General features: G+C 35.1%; 1 protein-coding gene across 2 annotated transcripts in view; it reads left to right on the top strand.

The window, feature by feature from the left end:
* The window catches only part of LOC136037347 (tyrosine-protein kinase Drl-like), a 227,572-nt gene that overhangs the window by 183,766 nt on the left and 24,265 nt on the right, over positions 1-19,541 (top strand). For both annotated transcript variants that reach the window (XM_065720022.1, XM_065720021.1), the window contains one exon: positions 755-914. In XM_065720022.1, the coding sequence (XP_065576094.1) occupies positions 755-914 (160 nt within the window). The remainder of the gene's footprint in view (positions 1-754; positions 915-19,541) is intronic.

The raw sequence follows: 19,541 nt of genomic DNA, 5'->3' as shown, positions 1-19,541 counted from the left end.
CCTTGCTTTAAACAGAAATACTGGACATATCCCTATAAACCCAATTTATAATAAATTAATAGTAAAAGAAGCAAATAATATTCTTTCTCATTTTAAACCAAAATCATTTGACTGCTCTAGTAAAAATCAGGCAAAGCTAAGTTAGACTCTAAGTAAAGAATTCTTTTTAATCAAATTTGTGACAGGTCTTTCATTTATTGATGCTTTTTTTCTTCTTTTTTCTTTTTTTTTGATTCAGGGGTTTTCTGCTCTGTAACAGTTCACTTCATAAGCTTAGTTTTTTTGGAGCGTTAAGAACGGCTTGGTTGAGGCCCTTTCCTAAATATCTGCATTTGTGTTACTTATATTTTACTATATTTTCTTTTTTGTCAAAAATCAAGGGATATTTATTTTAAAAACTTTACTAACATTGATGTCAATAGAAGTAAAATTATCCAGGGTGAGTTTTTTTTATACTTCTTCCCTTCCATAAATATTTAAATAGCAATAATAATATAAAAGAATGCAAATGGAATCTACAAGTGTAGAAGTTCGTTACGTAAGTTATTTCGTAAGTTACGTATATTTATTACTAATAAAAACATTCGTTTATTTTCCGCCGAAAATAATAATACCCGAAAATAAATAATAATAATAATAATAAAGCAGAGTCACTTTGTTTCTTTACTCGTTCTTATATTCCAACTAGGATTTTTTTTACTTTTCCCAAAAAATAGCAATTCCCAAGCAGAACCCTAAGAATTATATATTTCAGGGTCGACGATCGGGGTCGAGTAAAAATTGCTGATTCAGCCCTATCACGAGATCTTTACCCTGGCGACTACCACTGCCTCGGCGATAACGAAAATCGACCAATTAAATGGATGTCATTAGAAGCTATTAAAAATCATGAATTTTCAACAGCTAGTGACGTGGTAAGTTAATAGAAAGTTAATGGTGACGTAGTAAGTTATCGTAGTAAGTGTGATTTATGTTGATTATCATGTAAACCCCTGAAAAATAAGCCCTGGTGGAAATGGAGTCGGATTGTTTGAATTGCTTAAGCGTAAACTTTAACAACCATCGGCCAACAAGTCTTAAAACATTGGGGAAAACAAAAAATGCTTGATAACGAAAAGATCGGGATTAAATTCTCGGATCTTTTACAGAGCAAAAGTCGGTTAAATCGATCAATTAAATGGATGTCATTAGAAGCTATTAAAAATCATGAATTTAAGACTGTTAGAGGCGTAGTAAGTTAATAGTGACGTGGTAAGTCATCGTGGTAAGTTTGATTTATGTTGATCATCATCTAAAATCCCGGAAAAATAAACCCTGGAGTCTGATTGTTTGAATTGCTTATGCGGAAACTTAAACAGCCATCGGCCAACAAATCTTAAAATATTGGGGAAAACAAAAGTGCCCGGTAACAATAAGATCCGGGATTAAACTCCCGGATCTATTACAGAGCAAAGGTCGATAAAATCGACCAGTTAAGTGGATGTCATTAGAAGCTATTAAAAATCATGAATTTACAACTGCTAGTGATGCGGTAAGTTAAAGTGACGTGGTAAGTTATTGTGGTAAGTTTGATTTGTGTTGATTATCATTTAAACCCCTAAAAATAAACGCTGATGGAAATAGAGTCGGATACTTTGAATTTCTTAAGCGTAAACTTAAACAACCATCGGCCTACAAGTCTTAAAACATTGGGGAAATTAAAAAGTGCCCGGTAACAAAAAGATCTGGGATTAAATTCTTAATGAATAAGACATCTATATTCTTTTACACAGTTGAAATAAATTTGCAGTTTTCCGGGCTTTCCTCTCCATCAAATCATGATTTGAAGAATACACTTTTCCGGTTGTAATTTTATTATTAAAGAATGACTATGAATAAGATGCACTTTAGCATAAAGGGCAGTTGATTGAAAGAGTTAGCTCACCCTCCCTCATTTTTAAAGAAAAATCTAAATATTATTTTAAATAAATAAAAAATGATTTCGAAAATGAAAGTAATGAGTGACGTTAAACCTAAAAATAGAGAGAACTTATCTTCTCTCTATTTTTAATAAAATAGAAAATATTTTTTAATATAAATATTTAATATAAATAAAATTTAATTTTTTTAATAAAAAAAGAGAATCTATTTTTAATAAAAATAGACAGAAGTTAGAGAGAAGTAATCTCTAAGAATATCAACTCTTTGCAAGTGTGGACCTAGAGCAAGAGATTTTTGGGGGAGGGGGTATGACGAGGGTGACAATAACTGACCAAATTGACAAGTTTATTAAAAAGAAAGTGAAAAAACAGAAAAACAAACATGGAATAAGAGTGTCAGAAAAATGTTTGAGAGTAGAACCCCCCCCCCTGGATCCGCCAGTGACACTGTGCGCTGAAATTTCAACAAGTTGTAGATATTGATGATATTCAATAAAGCATATGCAAAATTTATACATTATCTGTAAATCAACTCGTTAATAAAATAAGAAATTTCCTAAGGATGTCAATATCAAAATTCAAAAACGAATAAAATTCTTTCTTCCACTCTTCTAACAACCATTGCTTTACTCTAACAACTTGTATCCCCTTAAAGATTTGTACATTGCGTTTGACTGGAGTTCCCTAATTGACAAATATGGACTTTTCCCCAGGAGCCAGATTGTTTTCCCTATTATTTGAGCAATAAAGCTATAGAACTCTGAGATAAGTACAGCTTTTTGACCTCCAGCTGCGCTGAAAGTAGTAGAGATGTTCCGAAGGAAATATATAGACATCTTGTCTACTTTACTAAGATTGTAGTGGATACTTACAAGACGATGTATATTGCAGCGATAACAATAAAAGAGCTTATTTCATGCCGTGTGGAAAATCTCTTGCAATTGATTTTTTTGCCAAAACTTGGACAGCATTGTCAGAGAGAACTGAGGTTCAACTGAAGGCACGAGCGCAAGTAGACAAAAGAACGAGGTATATTGTCATTCAATTTTAAAGAACTTGTTGAAAAGCATTACAACCTTAAAGGTTACGGCCCTATGTTAAGTTTTGAAAACCATGGTTCATGGGCGGTAAAAGAGAACTACAGTTGACAATACTTAAAGTATCGGACTCGAACCCAGTAATGAAGTAATTAATGTATATGTTAATGTCAGGATGCAGATGACAAGAACAAAGCCGGATCAGACGGAGGTCTGATCGAATATGGCAAGCTGATACTGTAACTACACGTGCTCACCAGAATTGTTGAATGAAGTCCATCAGCCGATCAAATAATTTGGTTAATAAGAATACATACAACCCCTTCAATAGAGGTCAACTCAGTTGTACATTAAAGAGGCATACCTGTGATCTTATTTCTTAGCTCCCACAAATGTGGTTGAGATCTGACGGCTATTTCTGATATGAACTTATAGCAAAAATGTATAAACTTCACCTTCCTGCCCTTAAAAAAGATCGAATTGATCCTAGAACCCAAGAAGAACAAATAGCAAACAATAATACAGCCCGCGCCAAATAAGGTTCAATTAAAAAGAATTAGTTCATATCAATATTAAATTAAAAAAAAACAAGTATTATCAACAGAAAATAAGGAGCAAAACTAGAACTCAAAACAAGGAAAAAAATATTCTGTATATGAAGGGTCCCCTCCCCTGAGCCTTTGCAATATCTTGCTCTTCGCGCTAAAGTTTCTAGTACTTTTAAAAACACGTCCTGTTTTAATTAAACGTCCCTTGTGTTTCAGGAGTTGTTCTTAAAAAATTGGGACAAACAGTTGAGGAGGGAGACAACCCCTTCATATACGGAATAATTTCTGTTCGTTTTGAGTTTTAATACTGTTCCTTACTTTCAATTGAACAAACTTTCAACTGTTCCTTAATTTCAATTGGTGTTGGTGGGGGCGCTTCGTGCCCCCCAAGCCCCCCCGCGCGTAAGTCGTTACGTGCTGTATTAGTTACGCGCCGTTGTAGTTGTGTAATAGATTGTCAGGTTTACCGACTCTTGAACATGCAACATATAATTGTCCATGGGAAAAACAATCCGTATTCAGACCTATACCGCATTTTTCTAATGATTGCACTTGAGCTTTGTTGATGGTGATTGCTAATTGAATATTCCCTGTGTCCCCGTCGTCATTTATATATCCCCCAGGTTATATATAATATATATATATATATATATATATATATATATATATATATATATATATATATATATATATATATATATATATATATATATATATACATTTATATATATATATATATATATATATATATGTATAATATATATAATATATATTGTATATATATATATATATATATATATATATATATATGTATAATATATATTATATATATATATATATATATATATATATATATATATATATATATATATATATATATATATATATATATATATATATATATATATATATATATATCTATATATCTATATATATAAAAATAAGTTGTCTGTCTGTGTGTCTGTCTGTGGATCAGGTGACGTCATGTTTCTGTGTCGGTTGACGTCATGAAGCTAGTTGTCGTCATTTTTGCTATGACGGTGACGTCATTAAAGATATTTAAGACATATATGTTCACGTAGAAATCTATTAATGTTTAAGTTTAAAATGACTGATGAACTTACAATGGCAAAAGCCGATGAAGATGCTTAAAGAGTCTATGCCAAAAAACTTGCTGCTGATAGAGAAAGTCAGAAAAGAAAGCGTGCCGAGGAATCAAAAGAACAGCAAGGAAACAGGCTTGAGGCTAAAGAACGCAAAACCGCGCAGTTAGATGAAGATCCATCTGGACAGCGAGAGTCAAAACATATCAAAACTGAAAATGATAGCGATGATGATTGGGTTTGGGATTTTGACTCGGATAAGGTCATCAATGCCTACCAGATTTTAGTTAAAAAAACAAAGGTTTGGCGATATGTATTTCATAGTGAAGCTGAAAAATAAAGAAGAAAAAGAAAACTGAAAAAAGAAAAATGTAAAAAACTAAAAAATACTAAAAAGAAAAAACACTCAAAGAGAAATTACAGACCGGGACACAAATGACGACCGGGACAGAGGGAATATAAATAACGACCGGGACACTCAAAGAGAAATTACAGACTGGGATACCGGGACACAAATGACGACCGGGACACAGGGAATATAAATGACGACCAGGACACAGGTATTTAAGTATATCGTTCAAAGACAAATTTTTAATTGTAAGAAGACCCTTGAAAGAGAAATTTCTAATTGTAAAATGACTGAAGAATGGCAACACCCGAGGAAGCTGCTCAAAACGAATGTATTCAAGCCGAAGTAGCTGAGTTGGTAAAGCGTTATGTTTCAGGTTCTAGGTCCGAGAGGCTCCGGGTTTGAACCTTGGCTTTAGCATTAATACAAAAGAAGAAAAAAACTAAAAAAGGTAAAAACTACAAAAAAACTAAAAGAAAATATATATATATATATATATCTATATACATAAAAATAAGTTGTCTGTCTGTGGATCTGTCAGGTGACGATATGTTTCTGTGTCGACTGACTTCATGTTTTCGACTGACGAAATTACAGACCGGGACATCGGGACACAAATGACGACCGGGACACCGGGACATAGGGAATATAAATGACGACCGGGACACAAGGAATGTTCGATTAGCAATCACCATCAACAAAGCACCGGGACACAAATGACGACCGGGACACAGGGAGTATAAATGACGACCAGGACATAAGTAAAAAAAATTAAAAACTAAAAAAAGGCAAAAACTACAAAAAAACTAAAAAGAAAAAAAACTAAAAACTAATAAAAAAACTAAAAAAGCTAAAAAGCTAAAAAAAAATAAAAAAGAAAATAAAATGAAAAAGGAAAAAAAATGAAAAATAAAGGAGAAAAACAAAACTAAAAAAAAAGAAAAAAAACTAAAAAAAGGTAAAAAACTAAAACCTAAAAAAAGACCAATTCAAAAACGAATGTATATACAGACCGGGACACAAATGACGACCGGGACACCGGGACATGACGACCGGGACACAGGGACACAACTACAACAGGGACGCCGGGGGGCTCAAGGGGATATATAAATGACGATGGCGACACAGGGAATCGTTGATTAGCAATCACCATCAACAAAGCTCAAGGGCAATCATTAGAATCATGAGGTATAGATCTAAATACGGATTGTTTTCCCAGGGACCATTATATGTTGCATGTTCAAGAGTCGTTAAACCTGACATTCTATTTATATGCACAGACAATGGACAGCAAAGAATGTTGTGTATTCGCGAGTTTTACGTAGTTAAAAACATATATATATATATATATATATATATATATATATATATATATATATATATATATATATATATATATATATATATATATATATATATATATATATCTTTTATATATATAAAAATAAGTTGTCTGTCTGTCTGTCTGTGGATCAGGTGACGTCATGTTTCTGTATTGACTGACGTCATGAAATTAGTTGTCGTCACTTTTTGCTTTGATGGTGACGTCATTAACGGTATTTGAACGCAAAACCGCGCAGTTAGATGAAAATCCACCTGGACAGCGAGAGTCAAAACATATCAAAACTGAAAATGATAGCGATGATGATTGGGTTTGGGATTTTGACTTGGATAAGGTCATCAATGCCTACCAGATTTAAGTTAAGAAAACAAAGGTTCGTCGATATGTACTTCATAGTGACGCTGAAAAATAAAGAAGAAAAAGAAAACTGAAAAAAGAAAAAAGGTAAAAAACTAAAAAAAAACTAAAAAGAAAAAACACTCAAAGAGAAATTACAGACCGGGACACAAATGACGACCGAGACAGAGGGAATATAAGTGACGACCGGGAACCTCAAAGAGAAATTACAGACTGAGACACCCGGACACAAATCACGACCGGGACACAGGGAATATAAATGACGACCGGGACACAGGGACACAACTACAACGGGGACGCCGGGGGCACAGGCGGGATATATAAACGACGACCGGGACACAGGGATTGTTCGAATAGAAATTACAGACCGGGACACCGGGACACAAATGACGACCGGGACACCGGGACACAGGGAATATAAATGACGACCGGGACACTCAAAGAGAAATTACAAACTGGGACACCGGGACACAAATGACGACCGGGGCACAGGGAATATAAATGACGACCGGGACACAGGGACACATCATTAAAATAATGAGGTATAGATCTGAATACGGATTGTTTTTCCCATGGACAATTATATGTTGCATGTTCAAGAGTCAGTAAACCTGACAATCTATTTATATGCACAGACAATGGGACAGCGAAGAATGTTGTATATTCGCATGTTTTACGTAGTTAAAAACATATATTTATATCTATCTCTATTCACAGGTGGGACACAGGGACACAACTACAATGGCGCGTAACTAATATGGCGCGTAACGACTTACGCGCGCGGGGGGGCTTGGGGGGGCGCGAAGCGCCCCACCAACTAGGTGTTAGGGTGGCGCAAAGCGCCACCCCAACAGCTAGTATTTATATATATATATATAATATATATATATAATATAAAATATATATATATAATATATATATATATGTACCCCGGGGGACCCCCCGGGGTCCCCCCGGGGTACAGACCCGGTGTCCCGGTCTGTGATTTCTCTTTGAGTGTCCCGGTCGTCATTTATATTCCCTGTGTCCCGGTGTCCCGGTCGTCCCTTGTGTCCCGGTGTCCCGGTCTGTAATGTCATCTAAAAATGACGTCATATACAAAGTCTTGTATACTTATAATGAAGTCATATGCAAACCCTCTTTTTGCAAAACATACAAAAAAACAAACATGCATACAACTTATTTTTATATATATAAATATATCCCCCTGAAAGAGTTTTTCCTGTTGGGAGGAGGGGGGTTGGAGATTGCTTAGGAGGATCTTTCTATGAAAGAATTTTCACGGGGGAAGGATATTTTCCATGAATAGGGTGTTGGATTCCTCAGAATTATTTAAAAAACAATAAGAAATTAAATAAAAAAAAACAAATTTTTTCAACTAATAGTAAGGAGTAACATTAAAAATTAAAACGAACAGGCATTATTCCGTATATGAGGGTGTTAGCCCCCTCATGAATACCTCACTCTTTACGCTAAAGATTTTTTTTTTAGTACTTTCGAAAGAGCTATTTATTCTAACTAAATCCTTTGTGATTCAGGGGTCAGACTTAAAGAGTTGGAACAAATTTTGAACTTTAGCGTAAAGAGTAAGGTATTGACGAGGTGGCGAACCTTCTCATACACGTAATATTTATATATCAAAATAAGTTGTCCGTGTGTGTGTGTGTCGAGTGACGTCATGTTTGTGTGTCGACTGACGTCAAGAAGTTTGTTGTCGTCATGTTTGTTATGACGGTGACGTCATTAAAGGTATTTAAGACATTCGTTCACGGAGAAATCTATTAATGTTTAACTGTAAAATTACTGATGAACTTACAATGGCAACAGCCGAGGAAGGTGCTCAAAGAGTCTATACCAAAAAACTTACTGCTGATAGAGAAAGTAAGAAAAGAAAGCGTGCCGAGGAAGAGGAACTACCAGAGCAACGCGAAACCAGACTTGCTGCTAAAAGAGAAAGTGAAAAAAGAAGGCGTGCCGAGGAACTACCAGAGCAACGCGAAACCAGACTTGCTGCTAAAAGAGAAAGTGAAAAAAGAAGGCGTGCCGAGGAACTACCAGAGCAACATGAAACCAGACTTGCTGCTAAAAGCGAAAGTGAAAAAAGAAGGCGTGCCGAGGAACGACCAGAGCAACGCGAAACAAGACTTGCTGCTAAAAGAGAAAGTGAAAAAAGAAGGCGTGCCGAGGAACTACCAGAGCAACATGAAACCAGACTTGCTGCTAAAAGAGAAAGTGAAAAAAGAAGGCGTGCTGAGGAACCACAAGAACAGCAAGAAATCGGGCTTGCTGCTGATAGAGAAAGTAAGAAAAGAAAGCGTGCCGAGGAATCAGAGCAACCTGAAAGTTATCGCCTGGCATTCAGGTACAGCCCAGTAGATGATTATAGCTTGAGTAGATGTGTTCAAATCGAGACTATGTCGTGACATAAGGATTGAGCTGTATGCGTCATGAAGTTGTTTGTCGACTGACGTCATGTTTGTCAACTGATGAAATTACATACCGGGACACCGGGACACAAATGACGACCGGGACACAGGGAATATAAATGACGACCGGGAACCTCAAAGAGAAATTAGAGACTGGGACACCCGGACACAAATCACGACCGGGACACAGGGAATATAAATGACGACCGGACCGGGACATAGGGACACAACTACAACGGGGACGCCGAGGGCACAGGCGGGATACATAAATGACGACCGGGACACAGGGATTGTCCGAATAGAAATTACAGACCGGGACACCGGGACACAAATGACGACCAGGACACCGGGACACAGGGAATATAAATGACGACCGGGACACTCAAAGAGAAATTACAAACTGGGACACCGGGACACAAATGACGACCGGAACACAGGGAATATAAATGACGACCGGGACACAGGGACACATCATTAGAATAATGAGGTATAGATCTGAATACGGATTGTTTTTCCCATGGACAATTATATGTTGCATGTTCAAGAGTCAGTAAACCTGACAATCTATTTATATGCAACATATATATATATATATATATATATATATATATATATATATATATATATATATATATATATATATATATATATATATATATATATATATATATATATATATATATATATATATATATATATATATATATTCACAGGTGGGACGCAGGGACACAACTACAATGGCGCGTAACTAATATGGCGCGTAACGGCTTACGCGCGCGGGGGGCTTGGGGGTTGCACGAAGCGCCCCACCAACTAGGTGTTGGTGTGGCGCGAAGCGCAACCCCAACAGCTAGTAAAAATATACGAATATGGAAGTTCGTTACGTAATTTGATTCGTAAGTTACGTATGTTTTTACCAATAAAAAACGCTTTTTAAAAAAATTAGTAGTTCTAGTGCCCTTGTTAAGCGACCAAAAAAATTGGAGGGTAACTAGGTCTCCTCCTCCACCCCTTTTTCTCAAAACTTTCCGATCAAATTTTGAGATGCCCATTTTGTTCAGCAAGGTTGAAAGGAAGAATAACTGTGCCTTTGGAGATATCATGCCCCCCACAGCCCCTGAGAAATGTTCTTTGAGTTATAAAATTTGCCCATTGCTTACATATAGCATTTGTTATTAGGAAGTATGCATACATTTTTAGATGCGGGAAGGGGGCGAATTTTCCACTGGTAGGATTTTTAACGGGGATGATTTTTCATGGTGATGGGAGGTTCCAGGGAGGGAATTTTCCAGAGAAAATTCCATACTTGGAGAATTTGTCAGAATTCCTTTACGAAATCGGTAATACGTCGTGCTTTTTCTTTGCCAACTCAATTTTATCCGTGGAGATATTATGGGTTATTGTCCGGGGTAAATCAAACAGTTTGTGGCAACGAACCGTAAATAAGGAGCGACTCGGTTCAAAAGTAACCGAAACTCCAAAAAACAAATGTCGATATAAATAGATACATCGAGAGAATTAGCTTATGATGATGGTATAAAATTTCTATCGAATTTAGTGTTACACATCAAAAGTTAAGAGCCTTTGAAAATTCACCTAATCTTTGAAATGGGGGGGGGGGGGGAAACATCCGTAAAATTTTAGGAATCATAATGAAAATCACATCATCAGATTTGCCGTACCAGGGTCCAAGCTCCTATATACAAAAATGTGGGATTTTGCTAATTTTGTCAGAAGACAGACCATGGATGCTTGTTTATTTATTTTCTTTTCCCAGGGGTGACTGAATCGAAATAACAGAAGATCGGGGGAGGTTTGACCGGAAATTAAAAGTTCCATTGCCCTTTTTAAGTTACCGAAAGATTGATGGGCAACTGACCCCTCTCCACGCCCCTTGTTTCCTTAAAGTTATTAAAGTCCTTAAAAGTCCTTAAAGACTTTAGGGGTAAAACGACCCCCATAGTCCGTGGGAAGAGGCCTGTAAGTTATGAAATTTGCTCATTGTTTACGCATAGTATTTGTTGTTGGGATTTATCCAAACATTTTTTGGTGGTGGAGGGGGGGATGCTGTGCTCTGGGTGGATTTCCATCCACCAGATTTCGGGGTGGGGGTGAGTTTTCCAGGGGAAATTTTTCACTGGAGGAATTCAACAAAATTCCTTTGCGAAATTCTTTTTAACTGTCTTGTATTCTCTTTGTCAAATCAAGCTTGCGTGTGGAGATGCTCCACGGGAATCATCCCGGGGTTATTTTCCGCGTGTTTTGGTTTCAGAAAAAAATTTCAACAGGGGTTATATCCAGAGTGATTGAGAAACCGATTAAAAATTAAAGTCTTTTTACAAATGAAAGTATGTTAAGAAGAATTTTTCATTCTGAATCGTCTGCAAGACATTTCACGCGGGGGGGGGGAGATTTTCAGCGAGGAGGGAGCTGTCTCGAAGGAATTTGACGGAGGGGGTGCACTATAAGTTGGATGAAATTCCCCAGGATGAGCTTCCCGTGAGGGGGGAGTATATTTCATGGAGGGTGAGGCAGATTTACCGGTATTACTTGAAAAACAATCAGCTATTAAATTAAAAGACAAGATTTTTTTTTCTGAAAGCAAGGAGCAGCGTTAAAACTCAAGCCGAACAAAAATTATTCCGCATATAAAGGGTTTCCCCCTCTTGAATGTAGCTATAGCGTAAAGAGCAAGATATTGTGGAGAGGGTAATCCTTCGTATACGGAATAATTTCCGCTCCTCAAAATCACACTCTTTAAGCTAATATTTGGATTTTATCCCAATTCATTAATAACGACTCCTAAATTACAAGGGCCACTTAATTAAACCATCAAGAAGAGTTTTTAAGTAATAAATGATAATTTAGCATGAAGGGCGAGGTTTTTAGGAGGGGGCAACAACCTTCATAAGGCAGAAAGGGCTATAAGTTGTAAAATGTGTCCATATTGTTCACACGTTGCATTTATAGCATGAAGTATAATTACATTAACCAACATTAATATAAGTATATTAAGTACTAAGTAACAGTATAGCGTGAAGAGTGAGGTGTTTAGGAGGGGGAAACGTCCTTCGTATACCAGCAAGGCCTATAAATTATGAAATTCGCCCATATTTTTTGCGCGTAGTATCGATTTTTATTGTTTTAAAAAGTAGAGTTGTGAGAAAGAGTCAAACCTTAGCGTAAAGAGCATGGCGTTGAGGAGGGGACAGTCCCTTTCATATACGGAATAATTTTTGTTTGTTTTATGTTTGAATGTCGCTCCTTACTTTCAGTTAAAAAACTTGTTTTTTTTTATTTAATGCTAGAAACTGTCGTCAGAGTGAGTCAAACCAACGACCCCAGAAACAAATTCCTGGGGCTGCTATAAGACAAATAACTGACAATTTTTCTTAGAGTTTTAGTTTAGAATTCGCTGTTCAAGATGAAAAGAATCAGTACACTGAGATAATATTCAGAACGCAAGACATTTTTAATGGTATTTACGTATATTGAAATATGTAACCTAAGCCCAATTCCAATGTCCCGAATATGTCCCTTTGCCCAATCCCTTTGCTTGATCCAGTCCCTTTGCCCAATTTCCAATGCCCATTTCCCAAGAATCAGTACACTGAGATAATATTCAGAACGCAAGACATTTTTAATGGTATTTACGTATATTGAAATATGTAACCTAAGCCCAATTCCAATGTCACGAATATGTCCCTTTGCCCAATCCCTTTGCTTGATCCAGTCCCTTTGCCCAATTTCCAATGCCCATCTCCCAAGAATCAGTACAATGAGATAATATTCAGAACGCAAGACATTTTTAATGGTATTTACGTATATTGAAATATGTAACCTAAGCCCATTGCTGCACCATTGGTGAGCCCCTTCAGGGGTCTATCAGTAGTTTATGTATACTGGGCTCAGTTAAGCTGCTTTATAATTTTCATTTTTCTGATGAGTAAAGAGCATAACAATGAATGAAACTGCTAAATAATAGTTTTTTCACCACGGCATGGGAAGACTGAGTTCGCTTATGATTACTTCATTTGGAGATTTACGGCCAATTCAGACAACAGATTAAAGCGTTTTTTACGTTAGGTACGTAATGTCCAAGGCTGAGTAGCTGAATATCTTTACACTAAGCATAACTTTCAGACTTAAACATGTCTATTCAAACAAGGCTATACATAAAGTTATCACAACAGTCTTGCAAAATCATCACAATCATCATAGACCTAAAAATAATTTAAAAAATAAAAATGTGGAATAGACAGGGATATTCAACTTCTGATCAAGCATGAAAGGCTTTCTAGGGAAATGTTACTAAATATTTTTCAAAATTTATCAAATACTGATCCCTAAAATTCAACTTGTTGTTGCTGAATTGAATTTTCCAGAAGCGAACATTAACTTGTGTAGCCCGAAATTCGGTAAATGTTTATACTAACAGATTATTCAGATAGCTAAGAAACAAACTTACCTCTATAGTGAGAATTGCAGCCTGAATCCAAATTTAACATTCATTTGCATCAGAAATGATCTTTACCAACTAATGTGCAAATATATAACCTGAATTTGTATATATAGGGGTGGGGTTAAGCTCATTTCCTAATCAAATGAATTTTCAATTTGGATTCAGGATGCAATTCTGACTGTAGAGGTAAGTTTGTTTTTTAGGTATCTGAATAATCTGTTAAGGCAAATGCTTACCCAAAATTCTACATAGAACTCGTGTCTACTTGGTACTGCCTATGTTATGGACAAAATATTAACCATATGATGACATAACGTAGCGTAACGCCTTTAAGTTACTTTAGTGAGAAATGTTATCACCTCCAATGAAACTTAAAGAAAACTGTTTTTCAAAACAACATATAAAAATGGTCGTATAAATTGTTTTGTTTTTTTCATCCAGTAATTTGTTCATGAAAGGTCAAATGAAAACAGGGCTCTACACTTACCAAAAATAAAGATCTCATTTGCAGTTCTACGTTCTTATTTACTTCTTCAACGCTATATCCCAAGTTGTAAATACTGTCTCGCCTTTTCCTTTTTCTTTTTATTATGGGTAATCACTGAATCAAATTCTGGGCCGTGTGGTGGGTAGCTGCAGCTGAAATTGAACTCCGGTTCCGATATTACCAAGCGCATGAGATTCCCACCCCGTCACTGCAGCACATTTAAATTATTGATTTTTTGTCCTCTACAGTCTACATGCTTTGTTTATTTTATTATTAAACTATGGTATTTTTTTCGTTTGAGTTTTTTATGGCTCCTGAATGCTAGTAGGCGCCACCCAAATTTGGGAAATATCGAATGATTTTTATTTAGATAGGGGTAACCATGAAACGATCTTATTTACAACAATTTTTGTTATGTTTTCTCATGGGAGGGGATACTTCATACCAATCTTAGAATAAATACCCCAAAAATTACATTTCTACACTTAAACCGGTTTAAACTTTTTTTACAGTCATTAATAAAGAGGTGCAAATTGTGTTTCTTCACTTATTTAATATAATTTATTACACAATAAACTACCTCAATGATGAGACAGCTCTATTAGTCAAGCGAATAGATACACATACTCCAAAAGTTCAAGCTAAAAGAAAAAACAAACCGCTTTTAGAAGAAATGTCGCATTCGAGTGTTAAATTCCCTTCTCTGGGGAAAGATCGATTAATTACTATAATAGAATGAGAAAATGGAACGGCTCAAAGGGCTAGACAGTGTCTCACACAAGAAATGTGTCTTGTGTCCTTACTAAAAAAAAGACAAGTAAAGATCAAACACGCATTAGGACTATATCCCGCGGGAGTAGCAAAAATATTTCCTAACCTTTAAGAAATTTCCCAAGTGGTAAAAAAAAGAATTCTAGGAATAGATCACACTTAGCTTACGAAGATAAAATCAGGATTCCCATCGACAGTTTCTAAAAAATCTGTTATACCATTAAAAAAAATGTTCACTGTGCTTCCTGGTCTTCAGGTAACTCAAATTTGTTTTACGAGCTGAATTTCAATATGTATTGTTTATTATTTTTAAAATTCTTCTTATTTCTATGTTAAAGCCTAAATTTTCCGAGAAACCCTAGTAAGAAAGGAAAAAAAAAAGTCTAACAATGGTCTTAGAAATATGTTCAAAGATTGATTGAAATTCAACCAAGGCTACTAAAAGCTATCGAAAAGGGCCCCAATGTAAAAATTAAATGTTTGGGATAAGTCTTTTCATCATTTTCCAGGTAATTCCAGTGGAGTCTAGGGAATAATGTTTAAGTGTAAAAAATATTAATTTTAAAAGACATTTTCCAAAAAAAGAAATTTTTCAAAGAAAATTGAAGAACCCCATTAATTCAAAGATAAGCACAAAAAAAGTAAAATAGTAATTCAAGCATAAAACGAATCAGAAATCACTATTAATGACTAAATGAAACCCAGAACGAGCAGGAATTACAGTGAATAATGCACTCGAACTTAAGAAAAACAAAAATTAACACCTTCTAAGCCTTATAATGACAAAAGCACCATTTCTGCTAAACTGAATAAAATTACTTTGAGCAGTGTATTTTTTTATCATATCATTAACAGCAACATAACAAAAAAATTATCAGAAATAAAACAACAACATCACAACATAAAAAATAACAATCTCAAGGTTATTTAAGTTTTTCAAATTACGATTGGTGCTGCGTGTGCCCTTTCTGGCCTCTTAAAACCTCTAAAGGACATTAATGTCACTTGTACTCCATTTAAAACGATGCTTATTTTGAATATTGCGGTTTTTACTTTTCAAAACCTGAACAGCAACAACAACAAAAAGAAAGAAAACTCCGTAATAATTAGGGTTACAGAAAAGAACTGACTAATGTGGACTGAATGTTTAATAAATAATCATAGTCATTCCTGGAAATCTTAACAATTCTATGTTTATTAACATTATAAAAAAGAAAACATTAAGAGATATTTTTTTTAACTAAAGAGCAAGCTACACTCTGGCCATTAGAAGGCTAGTCCATAGGAGTTAGTCCGACTCCTATGTACGGTAATTTATGTTAGTTTTAAGTTTGACTTGATTATTCATTGAAAATCCAGTTTGTTCTGGGTCTCATCTATTCATTAACAATGATTTCTGTTCACTCAAGTTTAGAATACTATTTTACCATTTCTGTTTACATTTGTTTACTTTTTTTACTATTTTCTGTTGTACATTTGATTAATTTTTGTTTACATTTGATTCAATCTGTGTTTTTTCTTTATTTGCAAATAAAACGAAGATTCTTTGAGTTTTTTCGGTATTTTTGCTTAATGATTAAGGTTTTGGATTATTATCTGTATTTTAGACCAAATTTTGTACAAATCTAAAGAATAGTTTTACTGTAGAAATTTTGATGGAAGGAGAGGGGAATATGTTTCTTATAAATGAATTAAAAATATGCATAATATTTGACCTTCTAATGAGCTGATGCCATCCTGATCACTTTTCTGTTACAACCTTGAATACAAATGAGTATTAATTGACCATTTCATAATTATAATCTTGTTGTATCATATTTTGTATTAACAGCATTTTTGTCAAAATAAATAAATTCAAATTTATTTACTAGAAAGAGTTCTGATTCGATGTTAAAACAAATTAAAAATGAAAGGGTAGAAATCGATGCAACAAGTTTGTATCAGGTTGAGGTTCTTTTGGTTTTGCAACTTTAGTTTATGTTCCTTCATAACTCTTTTGTGCTTGGAAAGATCCCTTTGGTCCTATTATGTCATAATAAAAAGTCTAGGCTACTTGATCCCTCTAAGTTTCAGCTAGGTCCACTAAGCTGTTAATTTATATTTTTAGCCCTTACCCCTTATATTACACATACGCCCTTTTTCTAACCCGGAGCACAACAATGTCTTTAGATTTAGTTCTGCAGCCCAAAATACATTCCCTGAAAGTTTCAAAGTAATACTCTTAACCATTTTTTATGCGCTATTCAATGTAAAATAAACAAGTTTCTTTTTTTGAATGAAAGTAAGGAGCGACATTAAAACTTAAAACGAACGGAAATTACACCGTATATGAAAGAGGCTGTTCTCTCCTCAACGCTCCGCTCTTTACGCTAAAGTTTTTTAATTGTTTTAAAAAGTAGAGTTGTGGCTAAAGTTTGACTCTTTCTCTCAAGACATAGCGTGAATGAAATTTTTATGATTAGATGTATATTGTGTCTTTTGGTTTAGTTCGAAGTTCTCCTCGACATTTGCTGAAAGTTTCAAGTTAATACCCTTAACCGTTCCTAAGATACTGCAGATATGTTTTTTTTTGACAATCTGAATGTCTGTAATGTAATAATGCACTGAAAGTTTCAACTTAATACCCTTATTTCCTAAACTATTATAAGTACGCCATTTTGACAACATTGATGAGGAAAGTGTTTCTTGATTCAGTTCAGTATCCCCGTCAAAATGCCCTGGAAGTTTCAGCTTAATATCGTTAACTCATCCAAAGATATAGTATATACACCCTTTTGAAAACCAGGACGCATATAGTGGCTTGTGACTTAGTTCATCATGCCCCAAAAGTTTCAAATGTATAGCTTTTGGCCGTTCCAGAAATATTACAAACTTGGCCTTTTTACAACATGAATTTAGGCCTACATTATGTCTTATGATTTATCTGAACATCCCCCTCGGTGCCTTAAAAAATCTGACTTAATACTCTTAGACGTAGGCTACCTGAGATATAACAAATCCACCACTTGAAAACATAGTTGTACAAGGTATTTCTATGTAGTTTGAAACATTCATTTCATTCTCTTAATGTTTCAACGTAAAAACCCTCAGTCTTTCCTGAGATTTTAAATATCGATGACAGTCTGGATGCACGCGGTATCTTTCTCAACACCCCCTCTAAATTTTTTCAGATTTCCAACATAATACCATTGGCTATGGGCCAATCTGATATTCTGCAGATACGCCCTTTTGTAACTTTGGATTAAAATAGTATCTTTTGATATAGTTCAATACTCCTGTCATCCTCCCATGCAAGTTTCAACTTAGTGCCCTTGGCCGTTTCTGTCATTTTACATACGGGCCTTTTTGGTAACTCAGATGCACACAGTGGTTTTCGATTTAGTTCAATTTCTCCCTCAGCCCTCCGTGGAGGATTCAACTTAATACCTATTGCCATTTCTAAGAAATTGTAGATATCCTTTAAATGTGTCTTTTGATTTAGTTCAATATTCACACTTTCACTTTCCCTCAAATTTTTCGCTAGACAACCTTAGCTTGTCAATTAGCTTGTCAATTAGCTAGACAACCTTAGCTTGACATTGTCAAATGAGACAATAAGACATAAGCTTTTGTGACAAACATGATCGACTGTTGTTGTTTTATCTAGTTCGACATGCCCTGAAAGTTTTGAATTAATACCCATGGCCATCTCTGAAATATTTCGAACACGAACTTTTGATAAGATAGAAGAATTCCCTGAAAGATTCAACTTAATACTTTTAGCCGTTCCTGAGATACTGCATATGCATTTTCTTGATAATCTGGATGCACTTAGAGTCTTTTGAATTAATTCAACATCCCCCTCAACGACCGTTGAAACTTTTAATTTTATACCCTTAGAAATCCTAAGATTTAGCAGGTACGTTCTTTTGGCAACTTGGATACACACAGCGTCTTTGATTTATTTCAACATGACCTTCAACATTGCCCGACAGTTTCAAGTTGATATCCTTAGACGCTCCTGAGGTATTTTAGGTGCGTCATTTTGACAACTTTGCTGAACACAGCGTCTTTTAATTTAGCTTAACTAACCCTCAAGATTCCCTGAAAATTTAGACCGTATACCCTTAGACGCTCCTGAGATATTGTAGCTGCACTGTTTTGTCAACGTGAAAGCACATTGTGTCTTTTGGTACAGTTAAATGCCCCCTCCTTATTCTCAAAAAGTTTCAACTTGATATCGTTTGCCATTCCTTAGATATTAAAATGGTGTTCGGCTGATTGTCCTGAAAATTTCCCTCTGGATTTTCCCCTGTTCATCTCGAAATTTTGATCGGATGTCTTTAAGCGTTGGGAGGACAAGTCTATGTTTCTAGAATTATAGAAAACTAGCGCTTTACTGAAAACGTAAAATAATACGCAAATTTTCGTACAGTAAAAGCAAACAAATTAAGGAAACTTTATACCGAATATAAATATTATCCATCCCTTTTAAGATAAAGCAATGTTCCAATTTAAAATTGTGGCTCTATTTTTTTTCGTTTAATTTGGTATCACTTCTGCACAATGGCTCATTTCAATAACTGGCTCTCGTTTTGGTTCTGAAAAGGAAATGTCATGATTAGCTTGCAGACAATTTCAAGGTAAAGCCATCTTGAAAGTATTAGGACCATAAATTAGCTTTAAAATTTGTATTAATTGTAATTAATTGTACTGTATTAATTAATTGTACTGTATTAATTAATTGTAATTAATTTAACT

The sequence above is a fragment of the Artemia franciscana genome, chromosome 16, assembly GCF_032884065.1.
Source record: "Artemia franciscana chromosome 16, ASM3288406v1, whole genome shotgun sequence".
In the NCBI taxonomy this organism is placed as follows: domain Eukaryota; kingdom Metazoa; phylum Arthropoda; class Branchiopoda; order Anostraca; family Artemiidae; genus Artemia; species Artemia franciscana.
Note: the sequence above shows the minus strand (reverse complement) of the source record. Positions and strands in the feature narration are given on the sequence as shown.